Below are 26,460 nucleotides of genomic sequence, written 5' to 3' on the forward strand. Positions count from 1 at the left end.
TTGGTGTGTGTCCATGCCACCTGATTGTTTCCCTATTAGGGTATAGATGGGATTACTGGTAAAGGAGGTCTGTGGCTACAGGGGGATTGCATTGAGCAAAAGTGAAACATAAACTAGATGTTAAAAGACGTAGGCAGGGGATCAACAGCAAGGAACCCTGCCTGTGCTAGTTACATGATACAATGATGGTGAGATGGTGGAAAGAGGCAGGGATTAAAAGGCTTGAAAATAAGTATTGGGAGGAGGGGAGGCGGAGGGAAGATTGAGAAAGAGACTGAAAGGCATTGGAACTGAAGAGGCAAAAAGAAAGCAACCAGATTTTTTTTTTTAAATGAATTTAAAGAAATCATTCTATGTCCAAACAACTTTCTTTTCTCAAAACTTAAGCTCCTTTAATGGGTTTGAGAGTTTAAGTACATAACAGTGGGTTAGAATGTGATCTATGAACCTGTGAAAGATGCGTCAGAGTTGGGTGATGAAGGAGAACCTAAGAGATGGAAACAAGAGGGCGAACATGGATGTTCGGGATGGGATTTGAGAGAAGAGGAAACAGAAAGGAATTAAAAGAGCTCTAAGAGCAGAGCAGAAGGAGGGACGCTGTTTTCCTACACGTTATATTTCCCAGTCTCCGACTTTGTGGCAAATCCGGAACCAAAGGATGAAAAGAATCAGAAAAAGCATAAAATTCAGCCCCTGCACTTGAATAGTTTCAGTTTAGTCCAATAGTATTATTCACTCACCACATGTCTGTCTGTCATACACAAGCCTCCATGTTCAAAGCTGTGGAGGATGATGAACAAGAGAGTTGTAAATCTCATGAATCTTACAGACTAAAAAGGACCTCACACTTTAACTGCAGGAATGACCAATATGTAAAATAATTAGAAAACAGTACAAAAATAAGGGTGATGACATCAATTCACCATGACCCAGCAATTCTACTTGTAGGTATGTAGCTCAGAGAATTTCTACTATGCATTTGGAGGTATGTACAAAGATACGACTGTTCATAATGGTGCAAAACTAGAAACAACTTAAATTTCTATTGATAGGAGAATGGAGAAATAAATTGTAAATATTCATATCATGACAGAATGCCATATAGCATTAAAAGTGTCTGGACAGATGGATATGCCCCAAGATAGATAATATTCAGTGACAGAAGCATGTAGGGGAATGATAGCATTTAGATAAATTATACATTTTAAAACACATAAAGCAAGACCACATATATTTCTATGGATAATTAAATATGTATTAAACATATCAACATGTACTAGAAGGATATACATCAAATTCATGGCAGTCATTGAAGGGATTAAGGGGAAAACATCTGAAAATGGGCAATAAGAAGACCTTCCCTACCTGGGATGACCCGCATAGTTATTTTAAAAAGCTGAAGCCAAAATGATAACATGTTAATATTTATTAATTCCAGGTTCCTGTGACATTATTCTTTGTAATTTTAAAACTTCAAAAGAACTGCAAGAAAACCAGATAGGTATGAAGTTGTGGATGTAGAATCTATATTGGGAATCACGAATTCAAAATCTTACAGGAGCCAGGAGGGCACCTTACATCAACAATGAGCCACGGGAAGCAGCTGGAGCAGACATCAGGTGAGACATGGGACAAGAAATAGCACACCCAGCTGACACAGGCAGCTGCCATGTGGCTCCAGCAGATTGTTGGACTACGGGCATTTGGGATTAATGCTGCCAGATGTTTCTCACTTTGTAAATTTCGGTTTCATTAAAAGTGTGCAGACCATAGTAAATATATCTGTGAGCTAAATTCTGAGACTTACGATAGGAATTCAATGAAAGAAAATGAGTAAGCACTGGAGGAATTGTGGAGGGCTTCCTGAAAGAGGTGAGACTTGTCTCTGAGGTTAGAATAAGAAACAAAGAAACTTCTAAGGCATTTCAAATGTTTTTTCTAGTCAATACTTCACAAGAGGGTGCACCTGGAGAAGCAGTTTATGGGTAGGGGAAGTTTGTAGAAACTGTGTCAAAAGTTCAAATGATGGGCCGGCCTGGTGGCACAGCAGGTAAGTTTGCACGGTCCGCTTCTTGGCGGCCCGGGGTTTGCTGGTTTGGATCCCGGGTACGGACATGGCACTGCTTGGCAAGCCATACTGTGGTAGGCGTCCGACATATAAAGTAGAGGAAGATGGGCATGGATGTTAGCTCAGACCCAGTGTTCCTCAGCAAAAAGAGGAGGATTGGCAGCAGATGTTAGCTCAGGGCTAGTCTTCCTCAAAAACAAACAAAAAAATTCAAATGATATTTGTTACATAGCCACAAAAGATTAGGCACTGTGTGCCCTCTTGTTCAGGGTCAGCAAATTACAGCTCATGGGACAAATCCGGCCAGCTACCTGTGTTGGACAGCCTACAAGCTAACAATGGCTTTTACATTTTAAATCATTGGGTGCAAAAAAGCAAATGAAGAATCATATTTTAAGACATTTGAAAACTATATGAAATTCAAACTTCAGTGTCCAGAAGTAAAGGTTTATTGGAACACACTGATGCCCGTTCATTACATATTGCCTATGGCTGCTTTCATACTATATCAGGAAAGTCAAGTAGTTGCAACAAAGATACTGTGGCCAACAAAATCTAAAACCTTTAGAGGAAAAGTTTGCTGAGCCCTGCTCTAGTTGGCCGAAGTTCTTCCCTGCTGGTGACCCACTTCTAGATCATTAGACTACGGAGACTAAAACATCTTTCAGGACCCTGGATGGAGGTTATTTCACTTAATTCTCACATCCACATAAGAAAACTCCAGCTCAGAGGGTGGGTAAGTAAGGCAGCTAAGGTCACATAGATGGTAAGCGGCGTTGCCCTTGGAGAGTAGACCACCAAGACCCACGGTCTCAGCCAGCCCTCCATCCCACATAGCAATCCTTCCGTCAAAAAAAGCCTTTTCCTTCTAGGCTATTGCCCGCCTCCAGGACATTCCGGGATCATCCAAAAGCCCCCGTGCAGGCCTGCATTCTGCTTTTGTGTTCCTTGGCACAAACAAAAGTGAGCCTCTGAGTAGATGGCAAGTCTGGTGACAACCTGAAGGATGTGAATCCAGCAGCCAGCCTGAGAGGCGATGACTTGGGCGTTCCACTGGATTTGCCAATTACTCGAATGACTTACTTTGGGCAAAGTAAAATCAGGCTCTTCCAGCAAACAACAGAGAATTGAAAAACAGATCAATGGAAGCAGTGCCGGTTCATTTCCAATGACTTTATTGGATGCAGTTACTAGAGGCTGAACAATACATTTAAGCTCAGGGCTGGGTCTCTGTGTTGCGCTAATGCTGTATTTAAGAGCATGTTCCCTGCTAAGCATGTGGTCACAGTCTCTTAAGTGGAAAGAAGGTCTTTGCCTCTTTTTTTAAACCTCTGCAGCTTTGGGGTTTGCATAATTTTCTAGGCAAATGTTATCTCTCCCCCTTCCCTTCGGCTATTAGTTCTGCTGGTGGAACAATGGATCAGAGATTTATGCCAATTAGAATTGGATTTATACAGGGAGTCAGCGAGGCAATTGGCCCTAGACAATTTCCCGAAAGCATCTCTGGCCCTTCCCACCTCTCACTCTCCCCTCTGCAGGCCAGGCACGTTCCTACTGCTCCATATTTGCTCACACTGTTCCCGCGACCTGGAATGCCCTCTCTCCTTCCCCTCTGCAAAGCCATGAAGCCTTTTGCAGCTGCTCTATGTTCAATCACTTCTTTGATATCCAATGGCAATTTGTTCCACACCTTACCACTTAATTGTTCTCTAGTTCTTTCAGGTTTGTCCTATCTTTTCAAACAGATTGTGTTTGAATGGGTCTGCTGTAACTTGGTGTCTGGAAGCACAGAGGCACTCATCACTACTTAGTGAATAAGTAACATCCTGCCACTCTTGCCCCACACACCACAGTCCTTTACTGAATGAGCCTTGGAGAACTCTAGGGCCTTTTCTGCAAATTTCAGCTTCCATCCTGAAGTTTGAAATTCACATTCCTTGCTCCTAATTTGCCTCTTACTCAACGTGTGAGCTGAGCACTTAATTTCTCCAAGCCTCAGTGTCCTCGTCTGCCCAATGATGATAATGTGATCTACCTGGCAGGGTTGTTGGGCAAGGTCAATGAAATCAGGTTTGAGAAACTGCTCATGAGACACCTGGCACAAAGGAAGGTGTTGAGCAGAAACCAGTTAGCTGCTGCTCATTTCTAGGAAGAAGATTCTGCTTTCTTCCAGGGAAGCTATGCCTCTCCCTTTGGGGATGTTTTTTTTCCCAGAGGCTTCCAGGTTCTCCCTGGCCCCTCTAAAATATCAGCTAAATCACAGCCAATTGGTTCAAACATTTCATATCAAGAAAGAATTTCAAATGTAGCTTTAAAGATGTAGGAATGCAGTGTTTTTCCATCTGATTCCACATTTGAGCCAAGCAAAACAGAGCTCTCCTTAAAGTGCTAATTTGGGGGCAAATCCTTCAAGAAATAATGGACCAAAGAGGCCCAAATGCTCTAACAGCCACGGGCATCTCATCAGCTGGAGAGCCACTGGCTGAGACGGCAATAGGCCCTCCAGCTTGTCAATCATGCAGCCCTGTCCTCAGCTTTAAGTAATAAAAACGGTCACGTTTCACTATGAATTAGGCTAGACTAGACAGTTCCTGTCAAGGTTACCAGGGAGATGTTGAAATAACAACATTTGAAAAGACGCTGGAAAAAAGAGCAATAAAAGTAAGCAAATCCCATGCCTGCAAGATGGGGACTGTCACTTCCACACAAATTCCCCTGCAGAGCTACATTGTTAGAAAATTCCACGCTTTCTGAGCTCTGGCCTCTGGGAGAAGTAGAAACTGGGCAGATTTTTGTGGAAGGCGGAGGAAATCAGAAATCATTTCCTGGAGGGTCCTCATTCTCTAGCTGCCCTTTTGTGCCCATGCCATTCCACCCGCTGCTTCATCATCCCCCCACCCAACCCCATACACAGCTCTGCACACAGACACAGACTGCTCTCATTCCTACCCAACCCCCAGGCTCCCATAAATTACATCTACTGGATTCTGATCATAGCACTTCAGAATCTCTGGGGATCTCTAATCAATTTACTATAATGCTGGATCTATGAGCCAGAGAAGTCACTACAATCACAATGGTGGTAAGATTACTGAGGAGCATAGATTCATTTGTTCATTCATTCACTTATTCATTCAAACATTCAGTACGTATATACTGTTAAATCCTCAGTGCTAGCACAAAACTGATGAGCATGTGAGACTCAAGGAACAAGACATACAAAGATCCTCCCTTGTGGGAACTTGAAAGTCATATGTGTGTGTTTATACACATACACAAGAGTGTCTGTCTGTCTTAAGGGTAGACGAAGGGTGGAGGGGAAGATACTAAACAAACAATGCCATTTTCATTAATATTAATTGTCTAAAGTGTTGTGAAGGAAAAAATATATAGGGCTAGGACAGCATATAGCATGGAGCCCCAACCTGATCTGGTAGGCTAAAGGAAGGTATGCTAGCAGGACTGATACTTAAGCTGAGACCTGAAAGATACTTAGAAGTTTGGTTGTTCAAGTGGGAAAGGTGAGCACGTTCCAGGGAGATACACAAAGACCCTGGGGTGGAAAGGCGCCAGTAGATCACAGAAAGGTGGTGAGAGCATGGGGGCAGAAACGAGGTCCCAAACAGGTGATCAATGTAGATATTTGCAGGCCGTTCAGTGAGTTTGGAGTTTATCCTAAAAGCAGTGGAAAGCCCTCTATGAGCTTTGAGAAGAGAAATGACATTACTTTATTTTCAATTTCAAGAACATCACTCTGGATACAGGTCAAATGCCCAAACATAACCTAAGACCCTTCACAGTCTCAACCCCTTAATACCCAGGCATGATCTTTTCTGGTTCTTTCCTTTGTTTGTGTTCTTTCCTCTGCCTTGAAATCTTTCATTCTTTCAACAAATAATTACTGACTTCCCACCATGTGCCAACCCCTCTTTTAGGCACTGAGGTTACAGTACTCCACCAAACTGTTAAAAACTTGTGCTTTCTTCAAGCTTACGTTCTATTACCTATTAATTGCTCTTCCACTGGGGAACTACTATTGAGACTTTCCGATCAACTCAGTCATCACCTTTTGTATGTGTGACGTCTTCACTTCCCTCTACTCATATCCTGGTTACATAACTGGGGTCCCTTGATGATTAGTGCATCCCCACTCCCCTCAACACACTGGCCTGAGAGCTCCTTGAAGGCAGAAAGAATTGTATTTACCTCTTGTATACCCCTAAGAGGGTCTGAAACATATTAGAAGCTCATTAAATGTTTTTGAGTAAATGAACTGTGTATTACTCTGGGCTCTCTGGAGAAGCAGAACGAATGGGGGGAGGGAGAGAGAGAGAGAGAGAGAGATTTACTATAAGGAATTGGCTCACACAATTATGGAGGCTGACAAGTCCCAAGATCTGCAGGGTGAGTCAGCAAGCTGGAGACCCAGGAGAGTTGATGGTATAGTTCCAAGCTTGAGACTCAGGAACAGTGGACGTTTCAGTTAGTCAAAGGCAAGAAAAAGTCATGTCCCATTTCAAAGGCATTCTGGCAGGAGGAATTCTCTCTTGCTCAGGGAAGGGTCAGCCTTTTTGTTCTATTCAGGCCTTCCACTGATGGATAAGTCCCACTCTTATTAGGGAGGGCAATCTGCTTTACTGGGTCTACCAACTTCAAAGCTAATCTTATCCAAAAACACCCTCACAGAAACATCCAGACCAAATATCTGAGCACCCTGTGGCCGAGTCAAGCTGACGCATAAAACTAACCATCATAAACTGACAAATATTTAAATTCTCCAAATGAAGGTGAAAAGACAAGGCAATAAAATCTTAACGTGAATGAGCCCGCTCTTCTTTCGCCCTGACCACAGCTGAGCCACAAGTCATGGTTAACAGCGAGGGGAAGGATGCGGAATTCAAATAGCCCACATCATTAATAAGTTTTTGGTTAAATGTCAAGGTTAAGCATTCTTGTCCCAAAATGGACTTTCTCTCCTTGCTGTTCCTAAGGAATATATACATTTTTTTGAACTCCTGCTTCAATCCTTGCCATTGCCATTCCATGAGGGAAATGCACTGGTCAGCCCCAACTGGCCCTTGGTTTTAAAAGTCCCTTTCAAATCTCAGGCGGAAACAGAATTGCCTCTTGGCACTCCTTCCAGGGCTCATCCTTCTGGCTGTCTGGAAAGCCCTGGCAAAACCTGGATAATTTTTGTACTAAAGAAACTCTGAATTTAATAAAAAGTTAAAAAACATGAAGCCTGAATTGTTTATAGTTGGTTGGACAACTGCTTCCAAACTCATCTTAATTTCATGAAAAGACAAATACATCTCTCTCCCAAATCCCCTACAAGAAGAGTGTGCATTATTCTAGTTCCGTTTCCACTTACTAGCATTTAAAGTACTCCGATAAGCAAGGTAGAAGAGGACAGAAGCTCTGCCGTGCTGTTGTGGAGTTTTAGTGGGGAAGACAGGGAAATAAGGGCGCTATCTCATCTGTTCAGTAAATGGTTTGACCCTCAGGTCAATCTCCCTCATGGCCATGTGACCAGCTAAACTCCATCTGAAGCTCACAAAAAAATTATTACCATTTAAGATTAGATGGACACAGAATTTAAGCTGTGTCCTTAAACTTGCTAGGGAATGTTAGGTCAGGTAAAGACTGGTGTATATGTGGTATTGTTCAAGTAATGCCCAAGAGAAGCATGCAATGAGTTCAAAGAGGCCTCCTAAAAGAGAATTCAGGATAAATCACATTATGAGATGAGAAGAAAACATAATAAAAGGAGGACCAGTATGTCTTCTTGGTACAAAAACAGGGAATGCCTGGCTTTAGGACCATATATATCTTCACTGCCTAAGATTCTAAGACCATGTTAGATTTGATTGAGATAAGCAGTCACAACTGGCTTGATAATTTCAAGCAGATTGCACAACCTTCTTGTATGAGTATATCTTTGCCTTACAGAATTTAGAGCTTAATACTTAAGTTCTAGAAAAGAGGAAGCTGTTCTTTTCATTTCTAGTGATTAATGAATGGAAAATAATTTGGAAAAGTCACCTCATGGTCAGAGAGGCACATGAAAAAAGATGGCAGTATTTCTAGTATTCTATTGACTTCCTGGAATTCATAAGAAGACATTTTAATCTCTTGGCAGAGTATTCTGGGTAACATGACAGAGTCATGTGCATATTACATTTATTTAATATACTAGCATGCAAACTCTATGAGGGCAGGAATTTCTCTCTGATTTGTTCATCTAGAACAGTATCTGGTACATAGGGACCACCAAATTTTTTTAGATCTTGCTGGAGCCTAGATCCTTGGGATTTCTCTCACTGTGACTCTGTTGTCTCTCTCTCTCTCTCTCTCTCTATGTATATGTGTATGTATGTGTAAGTGTGTGTCCACACACACATATATTTGCATACATATATTCACTGTACATATATATTTAATAAATAATTTGTATTTCAGAAATAAAATTTATATTATGAAACTACCTTTGAATATCCAGAACTGGTACTTATGCTACATACTGTTGCTGTGTATTGACCAAACAATGAAGCTTAAGACTCTCAGCATTAAGATATTATATCTTAAATACTGTCTATGGCTTGTATAGCTGGACTTGCATACAAATTGTTAACTCTTAATAAAGTGTCTTGGCAGCTTAACAATAGAGTCTATTTGTTATACAGGAAATTTAATTAGGAATTTAGATGGTGAGACAATTCTGTTTTGGGGTGTATTTTAGGAGAATGAGAATAAATTACTGGACAAAACTCAAATGACAGCCTTACTTCCTGGTCAACAAATTCTACAGGAAACCCTTGCTTATATTTTACAACAGAACTGCTCAGAGAAGCCCTATCATAACACGAGTTCACCTCTAAAGACATCAGTTACTAATGTAACATATCCCTTGGGAGGATTGTAGAGCTCCTTGTAGGGTTTGCCGTCATGCCTTTCAATTTCCAAACACAGAGCTCCAGGATCCAACCCAGTGCCTAACACATAGCAGATGCTCAAAAAGGAGTGTTAAGTCTTCAAAAGACACAGTTCACCACCCTTGGAGTTAGAGAGAAGATTTCACTGGCAATTTGGAAAATTCAGACAGTATTAAAGAAGATAACTTAAAATCACTCTTTTTTGCACTTCTCCCAAATGATTTCAAAAATATTCTTATGGAACCACCCAAATTTTCTATTATGAACCTTTTTTAACAATGAGGACACTAGGAATCCTATAGACTATTTCTGTAGACAAACCCTACGGACAAGGGACCTATTTGCAGTGCTTCTGCTGAAGTTCCTAGAAAAGGGGAAGATTTGTAGAATGTCAACATTTTAGAAAGAAGCAGGAGAGATTCAATTTCACAAACGAAGTCATGGACACCCAGCATGGCCAGCACTGGACAGGGATTCCACGGCTACAAGATAGAAGAGCATCCAGACCCAGGTGCTCTGACATGCTAACCCTGGGATGGGGATCGGACTTTTGTCCATTTGTTTGCTTTGTTTTGTCCCCCAGTTTGTGCACCATTTTTCATCAAGACTGGGTTCTTTCTGTGACTCTGAAAGCCGAGAAGAGTGGCTGGTCGACCCTCTGGATGTGAGGATGAAAGTGGAGGGGCAGGACATGGCAAAGCAGTCAAGACTGGGGCCAGATTATGACATTTGATCAAAACTGGACAGCTGCAGTTATAAAGGATTTTTTAACTGATCACTCTGGGAAAAAGGTAAAGCATAGGAACTAGCCATTTCCCCCTGTATTTGCCTCCTCCTCAAAGCTCATCAGTCTCATATTGGGAAAAGACTGATTCAAACTCTAAAGAAATTAATGAGCACAAAGATTAAAAGAACAGCAGCGTTCCCTAGAGCAAGAAGATGACACCCTCCCCAAACCAGCTCGGAAACATTCCAGGAGCCTTTCTGTGCCAACCCCATGAGACAGCAAACTGCCCCTAATCTTGTCCAGCAGACTCCTTTCATTCTGTCCAGTGCAGAATTAGAGTGTAAAGCGTTCCAGTGACCCCGGAGAGGGGGAGGTGGCAGAGAGATTGGTCAGTGCCGGGTCACCATAACAATCCCCAGTATCATAGCCTCTGTGTACACACATGTACACAAATACACACAGTTGATCATCTAAAAGTTGATCAACTTTTTAAGAATTAAAATTTGACATACTTTTAGAAAACAGTATCAAATTATTATTTTCTTTAATAATCAGAAAGATCTCTAGAGCTTGTTACAGCTTTAAGATCTTTATCCTCACCATCTATTCTCATGATAAAGGAGCATAGAAAAATTTTCACAGCAAACTAATCTTAAGTGGAACAATAACTGTATGTGTATTGGGGGGCCGGGGAGGGGGGCACAGACTCTAGGAGTTTCCCTTAAAATATTCCCTGTTTTCAGTATATTGGCTGTTTTGCTCCCTCTGTCCCTGTCCCTAGCCCCTTAGTGGGCTGTTTTGAAAGAGAAAAAACACATCTAAAGACTTAAGCTTTCTATTTGCTTTGGTTTGGGATAAATGGAAATTTGTTACAACACTTTAAATTCCATTAGAAACCTTAACTTTTCCTTTAGAAGCCTACCTCTTCTAATCCTGTCGGTAGTCTTTTGAATTGATGGGTGCAAGCATAAATATTTCCATTTTACAGATGAGGAAACTTTGGCCCAGAGATTGAAATGCTTTGGTTAGGGTTCCCTGGAAAAACTCTGTGGCCTCGGTTGAAGTATAACTCAGGTCTCCGGGCTCCTTTTGACCACAGCAAAAGAAGTACTCACGTCATGATTTGGGTCTCCACTCCTGCCTCCACCAGAGCCCCGTCGACAAATAGAGGAAGCGAAGTGAAACCATACTTGTCCCAGGAGTAGCCCTCGTCAAAACTCACCCTGGGTTGGAAACAAGTACATGGAAGAGACAGCTGAAAATAAAACCAGACTCTGTAGCAACCGTTTTTCAGGTTATTAAATTCTCCTTTGTATCTTGCTCTCTGGCAGTCTGGATCATCAATAGACATTAATCTTCAACATCTCCCCATATTATTAAGAGATTTGATCAAAACTGCATTTCCTGGCAGAGGCAGAGATAGCAATAGAGCTGCAGAAATATTTCAACATATTAGAATCGAAAAAACAACCCAGGCAGGAGGGCTGAGTGGATGGAGTGTCACGTTTCAAGTACTCAGAATGGAACCCAAGGCTCAATTCACAGCACAATCAATTCAGCCCTTGGAGTTTCTGACACAGACAAATTGAGCAGTGTGGGGTGTACCCTATGGAAAGGGAGGTGTGTGTCTTTCAGATCAAACCTTAAAAAAGCAATGTCCTATTTGTTCAGAATGGATGTTAGCATTATTTTCCCTCCCCGATGCCACTTTAGGGGGCTTTTAGAGATGAGTATTGAGTTTCTGAGATGTTCTGGGCAATGCTGTTCCATTTTTTCCTCCATTGGTAAGAGGAAGGTCTGACCCTTTGTGGACAGAGCACCTAAACCCCTTTAAAGGGAATGCTGCTAGTGGACTTGGGTAATTCTGAGTGCTTGCTTCTTCCTTTTCTTGATATTATCAAGCACCTGTCTGCCCCTTGCTTTAGCCAGAGGACACAGCCCAAAGACCACGTCCTCCGAAAAGCTTTTCCTGCCACCTCTTCTTCCTCAAGGCAGCTGTATTTGCTGCATTCTCTGTGATTCTTCTTGGCCTCATTAATTCTTGGTTGATCTCTGACTCCAAAACTCAGGATTCTCTGAGGTCAGCTGTAGAAACTCTATTTTCCAACAACACCCAGGCCCTCTCCTGACTTCCCAACTTATCTTGAATCCTTCAATTCAACATTATAATCTTGGAAATTCAGGGGCCATGAATGTCTTATTCATTGAATGACCCCTTAACACCACCTACATATCTTTATTACAATACCCCTTACCTGATATTACACATATATTTTCAAAAAAATATGTCTGACTTTCTCACTGAACTGTGAGCTTTCTGAGATCAAAGACCGTAGGAAAAGCTAAGCCCGAGATGGGGAGAGAAATTGTAGAAAGTAAAAGTCCTGCTGTATGAACTGAGTTCACATGGAAGGCACAGAAATATGGGTTAGATGGAAGAATGGGATGAGCAGAAAAAATGAGAAATGCCAAAATCCAGGTGGGAATGTTAGCACACACAATAACCAAAGTGCAAAGATGTCCTAAGATTAGCATAAGCAATGGGACAGGTCTCCAGAGCCAGAGCGAGGAAGGAACCCTGTGATTCTCATTTATGGTCACTATAACACTTGGAGCCCAGGATTGTGCCATTCAGGTGACTTTCTGAAATCAGTAATTTCTAACACTTGACTATCTCAGGCTGAGGTAATTATTTAAAACAAAATAACACTAAAGAAACTCCAAAAAATACAACATTGGAAAATTTAATCTCGTTGGTATCAGACATTTGTGTTTGGATGGGCTGCCATTGGTGAGAGCTATTCTTTTTGATGGTCAGGGGTTTTAAAATGTCCTGAGGTAACTACATTGAATTGGTATACCCCTGGGGTCCACCTTCTCCTTCTCAGTTCAATAGCTCATTAATGGCCAAGACAAAGGAATTGGGAATGTCTTATTAGATCCACAGGTGACATTGAAATTGGTAGGACTGTCAATACTCTGGGAGACAGGAATAAAGTTACAACTTACCTCCAAATAGTGGCAAGACAGGACTACAAAGTCAAAATGAAACAAAATTCATTCATCAAATATTTATCAATGTCTGCAAAGCTCCTGGTCTGGCAGGGGCTTATGTTCTAGAAACAGTGCAGTGAACCACAAAGGGAAGGCCCTGGCTTCAGTGGAATTTACCTTCTAGTTTGAGGAGCCAAACAACATGCAGATAAATGTATACAAAAATATGAGTTATGAGTAAGTGTCATGAAGACAATTAAAATAAGAGTAATATGACAAGCAGTGACTGAATAGCTACTTTGCATTGAAAGTTTAAGAAAGTCCTCTCTGAGGAAGTGACATTTAAACTGAGATCTGAATGATAATAAGGAACTAGCTATGCAAAGATGGCAATGAGAGCCACTCCTGAGGGAAGATCTAATGTGAAATGAAGTTGCTGTATGGGAAGAACAGAAACAGGATTTGGTGATGGAATGTATACAGGTTATTTGAGCAAAAGAAAGAAATCATGGACAACATTGATTCTTGGGCTTAAGCAACTGAGATAGGGAAATGGGAAGAACAGGAGAAGCAAAACTTTTTGTTTGTTTGTTTCTGTTGGATCCACATTAAATTTCAGATGCTTTTTGAACTTCCATGGTGTGGCACTGTCAAGGGGACCTTTGGATGGATGGATCCAGATTTCTGGGGAGTCATCAAAGCTGGGGATATAGATTTGGAAGCCACTTATAAGGTAAGACCAACTTAAAGCAGAATGCTTAGTTTAAAAGCAAAAAAACCCTGGGGTCATTGTCAATCACAAGGTAAATATTTTCCAGCAATGACACTGTTGTGAGAGGTGGTCAAGCCGCTGAGTCTAGTATGTGTTCACAGATAGATAACATGCATAATGAAAGAAATTATCTTTCTACCAGAGCCTAAACACCATGTTCAGTTTCAATCATTGTAGAAAAACTGACAATCAATGTGACTAAAGGTAAAGAACAGGTTGTACTGGAAACAGGTTACATGAATTGAAAGTGGCTTAAGGAGAAAAATAATAGAGCTGAAATAATTACTATTACCTTTTAATTTCTTTTTTAGTAGAAAGTTTCCAAATATTTAAACAAACAAACACAACTCTATTTTTAGAATACTGAAAAGGAGAAATATCTGTGAATGAAGTCAGAGAAAATGTAGTTAGATGTGTGAAAATATCAGTTTAAAATTACAGATGGAATAGGGTAGAAAAGATTCCCATTCTTGTAACTCTTCTAAAGATGATAGTCCGATATTTGTGCACAAGAATGTAAGCTCTCAAGTTCTTTGTCTTGTTCGTTGGTATATCCCAGCTCTTATACTGATGCTGGATAAACAGTATATGCTTAATGAATATGTGAGGCATAAACAAACAAATGCACAAAATCTGTTGAGTTGCATATCTGATCATTTTGCAGAGCTTAGAAAAGCTAGACAAAGAAATCTCCGGAGGCCCTTTGCAGCTGGATGATTTTTAAAATCACATGCAATTCTGGAGCAGATTTATTCTGCAGAGACCTGGGCAGCAGAACAGTGCCCAATGGACAGAAATTACAAGGAGATTCATTATTGCTCAGCATAAAAACAATCTTTCTAACAACTAAAGCCCTTATACAAGATGGGAACTCACTGTCTTGGGTGTTTGCAAGTTGTTCAGCACAGCAGAATTCTGGGGAAGTGTGGTGAGCCTCTGGCCGTCACAGAGGTATCTGCTACACTGGGTATGAAACCAGACTACAAGTCCTCTAAGACCCTTCCTTCCTCCATGCCTCATAGCTTTATTATATTGAGATGAGAGCCACTAAAAGGAATGGAGTCTGCCAAGAAGAACCGGGGTTCTCCCCAGAAGTCTCTAGCACAGAATTAAAGTTATAACGGTCATTGAGAATCAATATTCCTCCCTTTGGTGAGGTGCATTGCTCCATCCTATTTCATACCAAATGCACGAGGTGGTGGCATTTTAGCCACCTGGAAGTTCTTCAGAACAGCACATGCGTTTCACTTCTCAGAGTCATGTATTGGTTGGAACTATTACTTCCATGTGAATGCTTCTCTGAACAAAATGCTGGTGCTCACAACCATTTATAGAAGAACAAAGGAACAAAAAAAGGCCAGGTGATGTTTCACTTTCTGTTTCCAAGAACATCCCATGGAAAGCAGACACTGACAGCTTGTCAGGGATAAACAAACAGTAGGATCCCAGTCTACCTGCCGATCGGTAGCTCTGTCTACTGTGAGTTTTCATCAGAGCTCTGCATTCTGTGGGGCTCCACCGTTCATTTCACTCTAATGCTTCTAAGGTACAAAGGGAATACTGGATGGAGGGCTAACCTGAAATAGCACGTAGGTTCTCATCTCCATGCATCCAATGTACATGGTCACAAATGGATGGGTTCATTTGTATGCTGTTTTGTCTTCTTGCATATCTAGCTACCTATCATTTCAATTTATAGGAAACAGCACGCCTTGTTAGCTAACTAAAGTTTCCCCAGCTTTTCAATTATGCTTCCCATTTTCTCTGAAAGACAATGTAGTCATTATTTAAATCTGAGAGCCACTCTTCCCTTGTGTGAGAGTGGGTAGGCCAGTGTATTTTTCCTCTGCAAATATATATACGTCTGTATACAAAATAATGTCAGTCTGACACCTACGACAGAAAATAACAATGAAGTGATTACTTAACCTTTCTTGCCCTTAAAATGAGCTATTTGTTTACCTTGAGGGTTATGACTTAATTAGAAGCTACTGGTGATGAAGAAACTGCATTTGCGTTTCACAAGCTTGAAATTCATAAGCAGGAGACAAAATAAGTCAAGAATTTTACAAGGAAACATTGATGATAAAGACATGGTCAAACCCTTAAAAAACACTCAGCCTTTAAAAGAGAAGTGCAAAGGAGAATTCCTGAATGAGTTATTTATTGTTTTCTGACAGGCATATGCAATAGCTGGCATTTAACTATTGCAGGAATTATTTCAGAGAACGGCATTCATAAATAGGCAAGTAAGCAGAAATCACGGTGGTGTCCAATTCAGGCAAACATGTGTAGCATTTATGACAAATGACAGTGTCAACATCCTGTAAATGGAGAAAATGCTATTCCAAAAGCTTAGTTTGAGTGGGCAGGCCTGGTGGTGTAGTGGTTGGGTTCATTCGCTCCACTTCAGCAGCCTGGGGTTTGCGGTTTCGGATTTGAGTGCAGACCTGCACACTGCTCATCAGGCCATGCTGTGTTGGCATCCCACATACAAAAAATAGAGGAAGATTGGCACAGATGTTAGCTCAGTGACAATCTTCCTCAAGCAAAAAGAGGAAGAGTGGCAACAGATATTAGCTCAGGGCCAATCTTCCTCATCAAAAAAAAAAAAAAGCTTTGTTTGAAAACTCACCTTTAATATGTTGTTAGAGTTGGCAAACAAATGGAGGGTAGTATTATCATTATTATTGTAACAGAAAATCCACTGGGGATGCAGTTACTTTTCTAAGCTCTATAAGTATTTTACCAATAAAAGAGATATTTCATGGAATAAGGGAAAACTCAAACGTCGTATTGATGACTTTGACAGGCGTGACTTGATGCTACTTACATATCCCTGAGTGAATATTAAATAATCTTCCCAACTTGGATGGTTTTCCTCCAGAAATTCCCACACCAGTACTCCTTTTGGAAGTGATCAGCTCTCTGGAGAGAAACCATTGCAGAACAGACTGAATGGTCAGCTGTAAGGAGGCTAGGATTTGCCAAAGCCCACACTCTCTCTAGTCCTTCTGCTCCATGTACTCCTTCCATGTCAAACCTAGACTCTTCTTCTATCACCAAAGGGAAATAACAACAACAATAAACTCCTCTTTTCTTTAGAACAATACTTCTGTGCAAAAGGCTCTAAAATTAACCATTAAGTACTAGGTTCCTACCGTAATGAAGGAGAAAGCAGGTGGATGATGGGCAAGTGAAGATGGGGTTGCCATCCCCTTCTCCCAGGACTTCAGGGGAAGAAGTCTGTCCAACTATATCTGTTTGCAGGGCACTGATCAATTCTCTTATTGAGATTTAGATGGAGGTTCTTACAACGTCACGATAAGTGCTAAGAAATGTTGCCTTTCTTGGTTAAGAAACAAATAAACTCATTTTAAGAGTCAGCCTGTCCTCTCTGAGAGTACAAGTCCTATTCAGTCCTCAATAGAGAGAGCTCTTCCCTCCACACCAAGAGACAGGTCTTGGCCACAGAAGAAATGATGTACAGGCTCAACCTGAACCCCTTAAACTGGCCTTTAAGTTCTTCTGAGTCAGACCCACCTTTACTCACTCACATTCTTGATTCCAATCAAATATGGTCTTCTGAACACTCCCTACGTTTCCTGAATTCCAAGCTTTGGTCAGAGTTTTCTCTTCCCTTGGTTTGCTTCCCATCACTCCTCTTACCCCTGGCATCCTTTTTTCCAGGATCAGCCTGCATGCCGCCTGCAGCAGGAAGACCCCCTTACACACTAGGCAGGACTCCATCCTGCTTCAGGATTCCACCAATACACACAGCCAGTATCCTTTAGCAGGAATTGCTTTCATTTTTGGTGATGTGTAGACTGACTGAACTCCTTATCTTGACTATGATCTCCCAGAGGGCAGAGGCCATGTGATAAGCCCCTGTGTACTCATTAAAGTACCTGGAAAATTAGTAGTAAAACCAGAAGAGCATTCATGACAGAGACACAACTTGGTGTTGCCCGGGACTAGCTGTGTAGCCCTGAGCAAGGTATTTAACAGGTTTGCATTTCAATGCCATTATAAATACATGTTAAAAAGAGTATCCACATACATAGGGTTGTGTCAAGAATTAATTTAAATAATTCAAGTAAAGGGCAGAGAACAGTGCCTGGAATGTAACGATCCCTCAGTAAATGCTGACTACCATGAATGCTGAGTAATCCCATTCTTCTGATGCTACCCAAAAAGTATATAATCAGTAGTAAAAGGCTGATAAATTCAGCCCTATGGGTCTAGTGGTTAAGATGTGGCCCTCACACCACCCACAGCCCGCGTTCATTTCCTGGTAAGGTAGGCAACCACACAACCCATCTATCGGTTGTCATACTGTGGCGGCTGTGAGTTGCTGTGATGCTGAAAGCTATGCCACCATTATTTCAAATACCAGCAGGGTCACCCATGATTAATAGGTTTTAATGGCGTTTCCAGAACAGACAGACTAGGAAGAAGGACCTGGCCACCCACTTCCAAAAAAAACTGGCCACGAAAACCCCATGAATAGCAGTGGAGCATTGTCTGATATAGTGTCACAAGGTGAGAGGATGGTGCAACAAGACCGGGCAGGGTTCTGCTCTGCTGTACACAGGGTCGCTAGGAGTTGGAATTGACTTGACGGCAATAACAACAAGAAAGAAGTATGATAAACAATTACATTGGGAACTTTACAAGCTTGCTGTTGAGTTGGAAGAGCATTTTTTTATTACAAATGGCTTCAAGCATCTTTCTAAAACTTATTCTCATAATCTTTCTGTAAGAAGATATAGTGGTAGCTAAAACCATTTCACTTTATGTTACTTGAGCTCTAAGAAATTGATAATATTTTACCATTTTTGATCTACAAAAATGGCAGTTTCATATGTTTTAACTTAATAAATGGCCAAACTGCAAGAAACCTTTTTAAGTCCTTGCCAAGGTGACTGAAGCTGGAATTTGGCACCTGGGGACCCTATGCCTTTTCCGGACTACAATCAGATGCTTCCCCGTAAAACGCTACCCTGAAAGTGTTACTCTCCCAAAATCAAGGGACTAGGAGTTAAGCTAGGGTCCATCTTCCAGCCCATGGCTAATCCCAACAACTGTACTCTAGACAGCATATCCTCTACTGCCAAATATTTACTCTTTCAAATATTCACTTTGCTGAATTGAAGCCTGAAATTCTTTCCCTTCAGGCTATAAACACACATGATACTTATCCATCCACTGTCACAAACAAAAATACACAACAGCATCATCATCATCATCATCATCACCAGTATATATTCTCATTCAGCTCTTTGTCCTCACTGGTGGGTTTTGCATATACACACTCAACTTCATTCCACCATCTACTTTCTTGAGAAGAGTCATCTACACGGTCTCTACTCCACTGCTTATCATTCGTTCATTCATTCATAAATCTATTGCAATCTACCTTTCAACCCCACCTCTCTTTTGAATCTACTCTGACAAAGATCACCAATGACCCCCCCATATTGCTTAGTCCTAGATGATTTTTCACTCCATAACTGACTTGATCTGATTATAGAATTTGGCACTCTTGATTACCCCTTCCTTCAGCATCCAAGAAAATATTTTTCCTGTGTTTTTATCTTTTTGGCTATCTCCTTAGTCTTTTCCATAACTACTACTTCTGTTCTGAATGCTGGTGCTCAACAGCGTTCCATTGGAGTCCCTGGTTTCTCCTTGTTGTAACCACTCTCCTGAGGCATTGAGTTCACTGCCATGGCTTTAACTACCAGCTAGTGGCTAAATCACCCTAAATCTAGAGTGCCAGCCTAGATCTCTCTCCTGACCTTCAGGTGAATATGTCTGAGAACTAATGGTTATCTCTTGTAGAATATTCACACACATCTCAAAATCAACTTGTCTATAACTGAACTTAATATCTGCTACATGCACCTAACCTCCCTCTTGCAGCAATTTCCATCTTCCATAGTTTGGATTCTTAATCTCGGCTGCCTGAACTTGCAGGTCCTTCTTGCTCTTTTCTGCCTTATCCTACCACCCTATATATTCATCATACTTCCCCATGTAAATTATCTGGTCTACTCTTGCTACTTAAGAGTTAGAAGATGTATAATAAATGGATGGATGGATGAATAAATGGATGAGAAAGTGGGCAAATGGGTACAAAACCATGCAGAATAATGTCCCAACACTTTTCACTAAAAAGTTGCTCATTAATAGTATAGGGAGCTGTCCTTACCACAAATGCCTGACTGGCAGAGGTGTGTGTTTCATGGCTACGAGGGCGCCACCCCAGTCTAGGAACCAGACATTGTACTCTTCATCAAAGATCTGGAACAACAACAACAACAACAATCATAGCAACACCTTACATTTGCATAGTGCTTGACAGTTTACAAAGTCTTTCACATACATTGCTTCATCTAGATTCTGAGACTTCCAACAACCCTGTCAGGTAATTTGGCAAGTACTATCATCCCCATTTAACAGATGAGAAAATGGACTTGAAGAGAACAAATAACTCTCCCTAAACCACTCAAATGGCATTTCTAGGGCTCTTTTCACTAGTCCTGTCAACCAGTGTGTTGTAAGAAGGTGAGGCAACAAAATGCATGCTCAACTAGATAACCCAAAGGAAAATAGGACTGCAAAAAGCTTCCCCATCTTTTCCTCTGAGTGGGTTGCCATGCAGCTCTCTCTTTTCCCTCATCTATGCAGATGTTTGCTAATTTATAAATGGTCGGTGTCTTATAGAATTATTTATAAATTATCCAGAAACTTAAAAGGCAATTTCTCTAGGCATTATAGTATACATGATGACTGATTTTTTGACATAGCCACCACCTCCTAGGTTCCCCACAAGCTGGGTGAAGACTAAGTTTGGTGCTTGGGGATCCAAACTCTAAGTGCTCATTGGAACACTGTGCTTCTAGGGACCTAAAGTCATTCATTTTTTTGATTCATCCATTTATCCATTACCTATTTATCCATCCATGCACTCAGTCACTCATTCAGTGATCTATCCATACAGAAAATGTAGCAGTGTTCAGAAGACTATGTTTGGTTGGAATCAAGAATGTGAGTAAGTAAGGGTGGATAGGACTCAGAAGAATTTAAAGCCCAGTTTAAGGGGTTCAGATTGAGCCTGTAGGTAATTCCTTCTACTTCCAAGACCTATCTCTCTCTATGTAGAGAAGAGCTCTCTCTATTGAGGACTGAATAGGACTTGTACCATCAGAGAGGACAGGCTGATTCTTCAAACAAGTCTGTTTGTTTATTGTCTGCTCCTCATCCACCTGACTATGGCCTTAGGAGCAGGAACCTTAACTTATGCTTTGTCATATGCCTTGCAGAACTTGAAATGGTTGTATGTAGCAGGTGCTCACTAAGTTTCTTTGGATAGTGGTAGTGGTGACAGTGGTGGCAATGGGGGCGGTGACGATGATGTTGGTGATAGTGATGGTATTCTTCACTAAGGGACCCAAACGAGGAACTTAGCCAACTAGATTTCAGATGGTGACTTCACCTTCATCACCAGGATATCCCGTGTTCTTCCCTTTTCTTCCCCAGGTAGGAACCTTCCTACCTTTAAGACTTTAAGTAGCAAAATGTCAGCTCTTTCCTAGTTTCCCCAAGTAGAACAATTCCTCCCTTTTCTCTGCATGCTAATAATAATGCCACTAAAATAATACAATCACCTAAAACTACCATTAGTTATTTATGAGCCCATTTCCTCTACTTAATTTTGAGCTCCTTGAGGAAAAGGATTCCAAAGTATCCAGCTGCCTCCTCAGGTTTGCATTGACCTATAGTTGACATTATATAAATCTGTGTTGTCCGATACAGTAGCCACATGAGACTATTTAAGTTCAAATTGATTAAAATAAATAAAATAAATAATTCAGCTCCTCTGTCACGTTAGCCACATTTCAAGTGCTCAATAACCACAAGGGACAGCACAGATACAGGACACTTCCATCACTGCTGAAAGTTCTATTAGACAGAGCTGCTACAAATGGTTTTAAAATTGAATTAATTTTTCATGTACTCATGTATCTATTAAGCTGTTTGCTACTTACGTAAGTCTGGACCTACACAATGCTTAATCACAGACTTCCATGGCTTTCCCTGTTTTAGTATATTACCCCCTTCATCTTGCAGATCAACAAACAGATTCAGAAAGGTGAAGAGATGCCTGCCTGCCAAGACCCCATGGCACATTAATGATAGGAACCATTTTATTGGTTATATCCCCAGCATCAGCACAGCACAGCATCCACTGGCTGTTCCATACATATTGCTGAGTGAAAGACTGAACAAATTGGGGAAATTCCAATTCTTCCTACTCGCTGCCCAGCACTCTTCCCATTTTACCCCACTGCCCATCTAATCTGCCAGCCGAACTGACCAAACTGAACAGCTGCTTCAATTTTTTTGCAACCACAAAGTCAGAATGAGCCCGAGAACCTACAGGAAAGAGAGATGTTGGCAGAACTTGCCCTCAGTGCCTCTTCCCTGTCCCCAAATCTCCCAATTACCTGTCTCCAAGTGTTGCCCCCATCAGAAGAGATGAACACACCAATATCAGTATATGAGAGCTCCGGGCCAATGTTGCCTGAAACACAAGCAGATCATTTGAAATTGTCAGGCAATTTACAGATTCTGTGTGCTTGGGTTTAGGGGAGAGGTTAGGAGTGAGTGAAGGTTTTCCTAGTGATGTTTAGAGTTGATTTGTGTAGTCTCTTTCTTGGTGTCATATCAAAAACAGAAGGAAGAAAAATTCACTGTGCGGAAAAAATAAATAATATGAAAGGAATATGTCTTTAAATGCAAGACCCAAAGACAGAATATTGATTAGCTTAGACCTCTTGGTCTATATATTCTGTATACCAATAATCTCTTAAAATTGATCTTGACAGGTGTCCCCTGAAGGTGGCAAAGAGTGGAAGAGTAGACATGTGTGGAGAAGCTGGGCCTAGGGACACCTTCCTCTTCATGTATAATTTTAGCCTAAGAAAAAGTGGTGTGTGTATGTGTGTGTGCATACATGTGTGTGTCTGTTTCTGATTTAAATTGTCAACACGTCTCTTGAGTGACAGGCAGTTGAGTGACCCAATATTATAGACTATGCAACCTAAATTATAGAGTTCCCAGAATAAGATGACTACAATCAGCAGACCATGGCCCTTATGCATGGCAGGATGAGAAGTCACCTGGCTTATCCCTAGACTGACCACACTTACTGCCTCCATCCCATCGCCCTCTTTTTTCCTCTCCTTCTTTTTCTTTCCCTTGCACTTCATCACCTTGTGCTTATGTTTAATAAAAAAGAATATGGTCAAGATTTTCTAGTTGATCTATATTGCCCAAGTATCCCCAGTGGGCATCCCACCCCCTCAGAGCCCAGAACAGTGCTCCAAACTTAGTAGTTAATTGCTCAATAAATAATTGTGGAATGAATGAATGAGTAAACAAATGATTGAATCCTATTTCAATGCTGATGTGCATTTGGGGAGGTATCAAGAACTCAGAACGTACACTAAACATGTAAGAATTTATCATTTTGGCTGATATTTTTTCTTTAAAAATAGCAGGAAGGGAATGTTAGCTCCCACACATCTGTAGCCTAAATAAGAGCACAATAAAAATGCAATAATGAAAATGTTAATTGAGCTCCTGACATTTAATGCTTCAAAATGAGAAATTAAAGCCAGGCTACAGCTTGTCAAGCTCCCATCAGCATCAGGGAGCACACAGCTAGCCAACTTGTTTTGACACTCAGGCTTCCAAAAATAACCCTGGGCTCGGGGCTCAGGCAGCAGGTACAAGTGTAGTGGGGAGAGGCAGAATGAGCAGGTCTGCGGAGATCTGCCTGGAATTTGAAATTCAGTTCTCCAGATACAAGTTTTGGAAGACACTGATGAAGAAAGAAAAGAGGAATGGGGCAGAAAATGTCAACCCAAGTCATTTGGTGCTGGCTGCCTGGAGCATTGTGTTAAGAAGGATTCTGAAGCCATATTTACAAGAGTTTAATAGGATAGAGTGTGATGATCCATTACTAATGTCTACCAAGGTGGTAGAGAGAGAGGGAGGCAGAAGCATAGCTGCCCTAGAGCTAGAATCTGCCATCCCCGTCATGGCTTCTTAGGCTCTAGCTCATCACCTCTTACCCTCTGTAGGAGCTGGTTCTGCCAATATCCTCAGCCTCTCTTTCATAGGTCAATCAGGCTAATTTTGGAGGCTTTGTGCTGGTGAGAATCCAAAGCTCACAGTAAAGTCTGTTTTTGGAAATATCTTTTGTCAATTGAAAGGGGCCCTGAAGGAAATGCTGCTGATCACAGGGACCAAAAAGTCAGGTCCCAGATGAGGGGACAGAACAGATATATCCAGGATGATTCCATCTTCGAACATGTTCAGTTCCTAAGTGGCCCTGAGGGAAATCTCTGATAGGAAGAGTTTGGGTTATGGCATCAGAGAAGGAAGATTCAAATAATATATCTCATTGGCTAACGTGGAACTAGAGAGGCTTACCAAAGTGGCTGCTGGCCAGGCTGGAAGAAAATGCAGCTGCTCCCCACTTAAGTGGTGTGATAGGAGAGAGGAAGGAGGGGAGAGATGGAGACGGACAGGGAGCCTCTCTCACCAACAGCTTAGCTGGTAAATAGGGAGGTTTCACTGCTCTTTCTGGCAGCTTTAAACAACTTTCTTTTACCCCCACTTCCTCCCAGAGCTACTCTTCTCTGCTCCTTAGTTAAACACTTGTGCAAAAAAAAAAAAAGGGGAGAATTTGGAGTTCTCTGGAGTTAGAGATGCTTCTCTCACCACCACTGATGCCCACTCAGAGTGATTAAGGGCTCAGTGGAGGGGAAATCAGACAAGTGCACAATCCACTGCGGGGAGGGAAAACATCTCCATGCCCAAGACAATAGAAGAGTGTGAACATTCAGAGTTTATAGGAAGCACAGCAGGGAGCCTCGGGTGTGGAGCTGCAGGTAAAGGGGCTCGGGGCTGGGTCTGCTTGAATGATTACTTGTTGACTAGACTTTGAATCAGAAGGAATGTGGGTGTGGGCATGACATCTCTTCCTACTTGCCCTCCATCTCTTCATGTCTCAGTTGAGGAGAAGACTAATTGCCCTTTTTACATCATAGTATACAGGTGCAATCAAGGCAAGGAAAGTACTTGTCACAGTGGAAGACACAGTGAGGATGTGAGGTCTTGACTACTAGCTTCAAACAACAATGGTAAGCATATTTAAAACCCTATGGTTTATGCTTGCTAAAACAATTCCGAAACTCTCCAGATTGGAATTCCATCTGCCTTCTAAGATGGGCTCAGCAGGGGTTAGAAATGAATCCCAGGGTATACATTCTTCCGTGCAGCTTCCCTGAGACCACATCTCAATGTGAGATGGGAAGAGGCAGTGGGCAGTGGGAGTGGAGGGGAGAGAGCCCAGCATCACTGACACCTGAAGACAGGTGAAATGCATGGATGTGAGAGAGAGCCCTGGAGAGAGAGTCTCCATGTGGCCACTGAAGGCATCCTTGGCTAGCTTCATAACGATTTTCCTGATAGCAAAGAACCTCCCAGGGAGAGCGGGCAGCAGGGTGAGGAGGAGCTGGGGACGAGGAAGCAGATGTAAGAGACCCAGCTCTGGCCTTTCATCAGGATCTCCTCAGCTGATTACATCCCTCCCAATGTCCCACGGTCCAGCAAAAAGTTAGAAGAGTTACAAATGAGAGACAAAAAAGAATTAGTCAATTCTGATATATAGGACAAAAAAATTCAAAAACAAATCTTTAATATCTGTGTGTTTGTTGATTGATAAACTTACAGTTAGACTAACTGAGAGGCATGGGCTGGTCACAGGTAATAACAACCACTACTAATCCCACCTTTCTATGCTCTGAGCACTTTGCTGGGTCTTGTAGACACATTTTTCTATCCCTAATTCCTACAAAATGCTCACAAGGTAGAAAAAACTGTGTTTTACAGATGAAGAAAATAAAACTCGGCGGTTAAAGAACTAAGCCAAATTCACAGGGCTAGTAAGTGTCAGAACTCAGCTTGGAAGGGAGAACAACAGGGTTCCCGAGTGTATTCATTCATTCAGTGTGTGCTAGTGTATGCACATTATCCACAGATTCTATTGAAGGAGATGAGCAGATCATATTCTTCTGATGCAAGAGCAGTTTTAAATTTCTGTAATACTAATGACGATAATAGGTAACATGTATCGAGCATTCAATACATGCTAGGTACTGTTCTGAGCACTTTACATCCATTACTTCATTTAATCTTTCAATTCTATTATGTCAGTACTACCAGTCCCACTTTGCCAATGAAAACACTGACGTTCAGAGTGTTTACGCCACCTAGAACAATGCCTGGCTACATCACTAGCATTTAAATAATATTAACTTTTATTATTGATTACTGTTTTTCAGTGTTTCCTCTGCTCCAGTCCAGGCCTCCTGTAGACCTTGAGAAGAGGCGGAGATTGTAGCAGCCCCAGAGTTGGGAGTCCAATTCACGTAGATTAGAGTGTGGAAACCCCTCCCAAAGCCAAGAGAACAGCAACAAAGTTTGCCCTCATCTCTCACTACCCTGGCTGCCTCAAGCCAGTGGTGTTAAATATGGTGGATCCAATCCCTGTGGGGTTGAGAGAAGTTGACTGAAATGCCAAAAGGCTACTACACTGACTGTCAATCTGATTAGAGTGGTTGCTCACTGGTGATATTTGAAAGTCCATGCAGTTGGAGGCTTGGAGAAGGAATTCATGTCTAAGAGAGCAGTAACTCCAGGGGCCAGAGCTTTGGGTTGATGAGAGAAAACAAAATGTACCATCTCAGAAAGTCACTGTGAATTTATCTGCTTTCATTAGAAAAAAGCTGCCTAACATCAGAGCTCTAATTTCTAAGATTAGAAGCCTCCCTTGCTTTACACCATCAATGTATTCCTGAAAAGGTGTATGTAAATCAAATGCATGCTA

The 26,460-nt window shown here is 41.5% G+C and overlaps 1 protein-coding gene across 3 annotated transcripts in view; it reads right to left on the reverse strand.

Annotated features, from left to right (window-relative positions):
- SORCS3 (sortilin related VPS10 domain containing receptor 3) overlaps positions 1 to 26,460 on the reverse strand; it is a 568,071-nt gene that overhangs the window by 61,874 nt on the left and 479,737 nt on the right. For all 3 annotated transcript variants that reach the window (XR_011493944.1, XM_070483671.1, XM_014844779.3), the window contains exons 12-14: positions 22,007 to 22,083; positions 19,708 to 19,799; positions 10,843 to 10,950 (exon numbers count right to left, since the gene is read on the reverse strand). Coding sequence is in view for 2 of the 3 variants with exons in the window: in XM_070483671.1 (XP_070339772.1) it covers positions 10,843 to 10,950; positions 19,708 to 19,799; positions 22,007 to 22,083 (277 nt within the window). In the remaining variant the exon portion in view is untranslated. The remainder of the gene's footprint in view (positions 1 to 10,842; positions 10,951 to 19,707; positions 19,800 to 22,006; positions 22,084 to 26,460) is intronic.

This window comes from Equus asinus, chromosome 2, assembly GCF_041296235.1.
Source record: "Equus asinus isolate D_3611 breed Donkey chromosome 2, EquAss-T2T_v2, whole genome shotgun sequence".
NCBI classification, from domain to species: domain Eukaryota; kingdom Metazoa; phylum Chordata; class Mammalia; order Perissodactyla; family Equidae; genus Equus; species Equus asinus.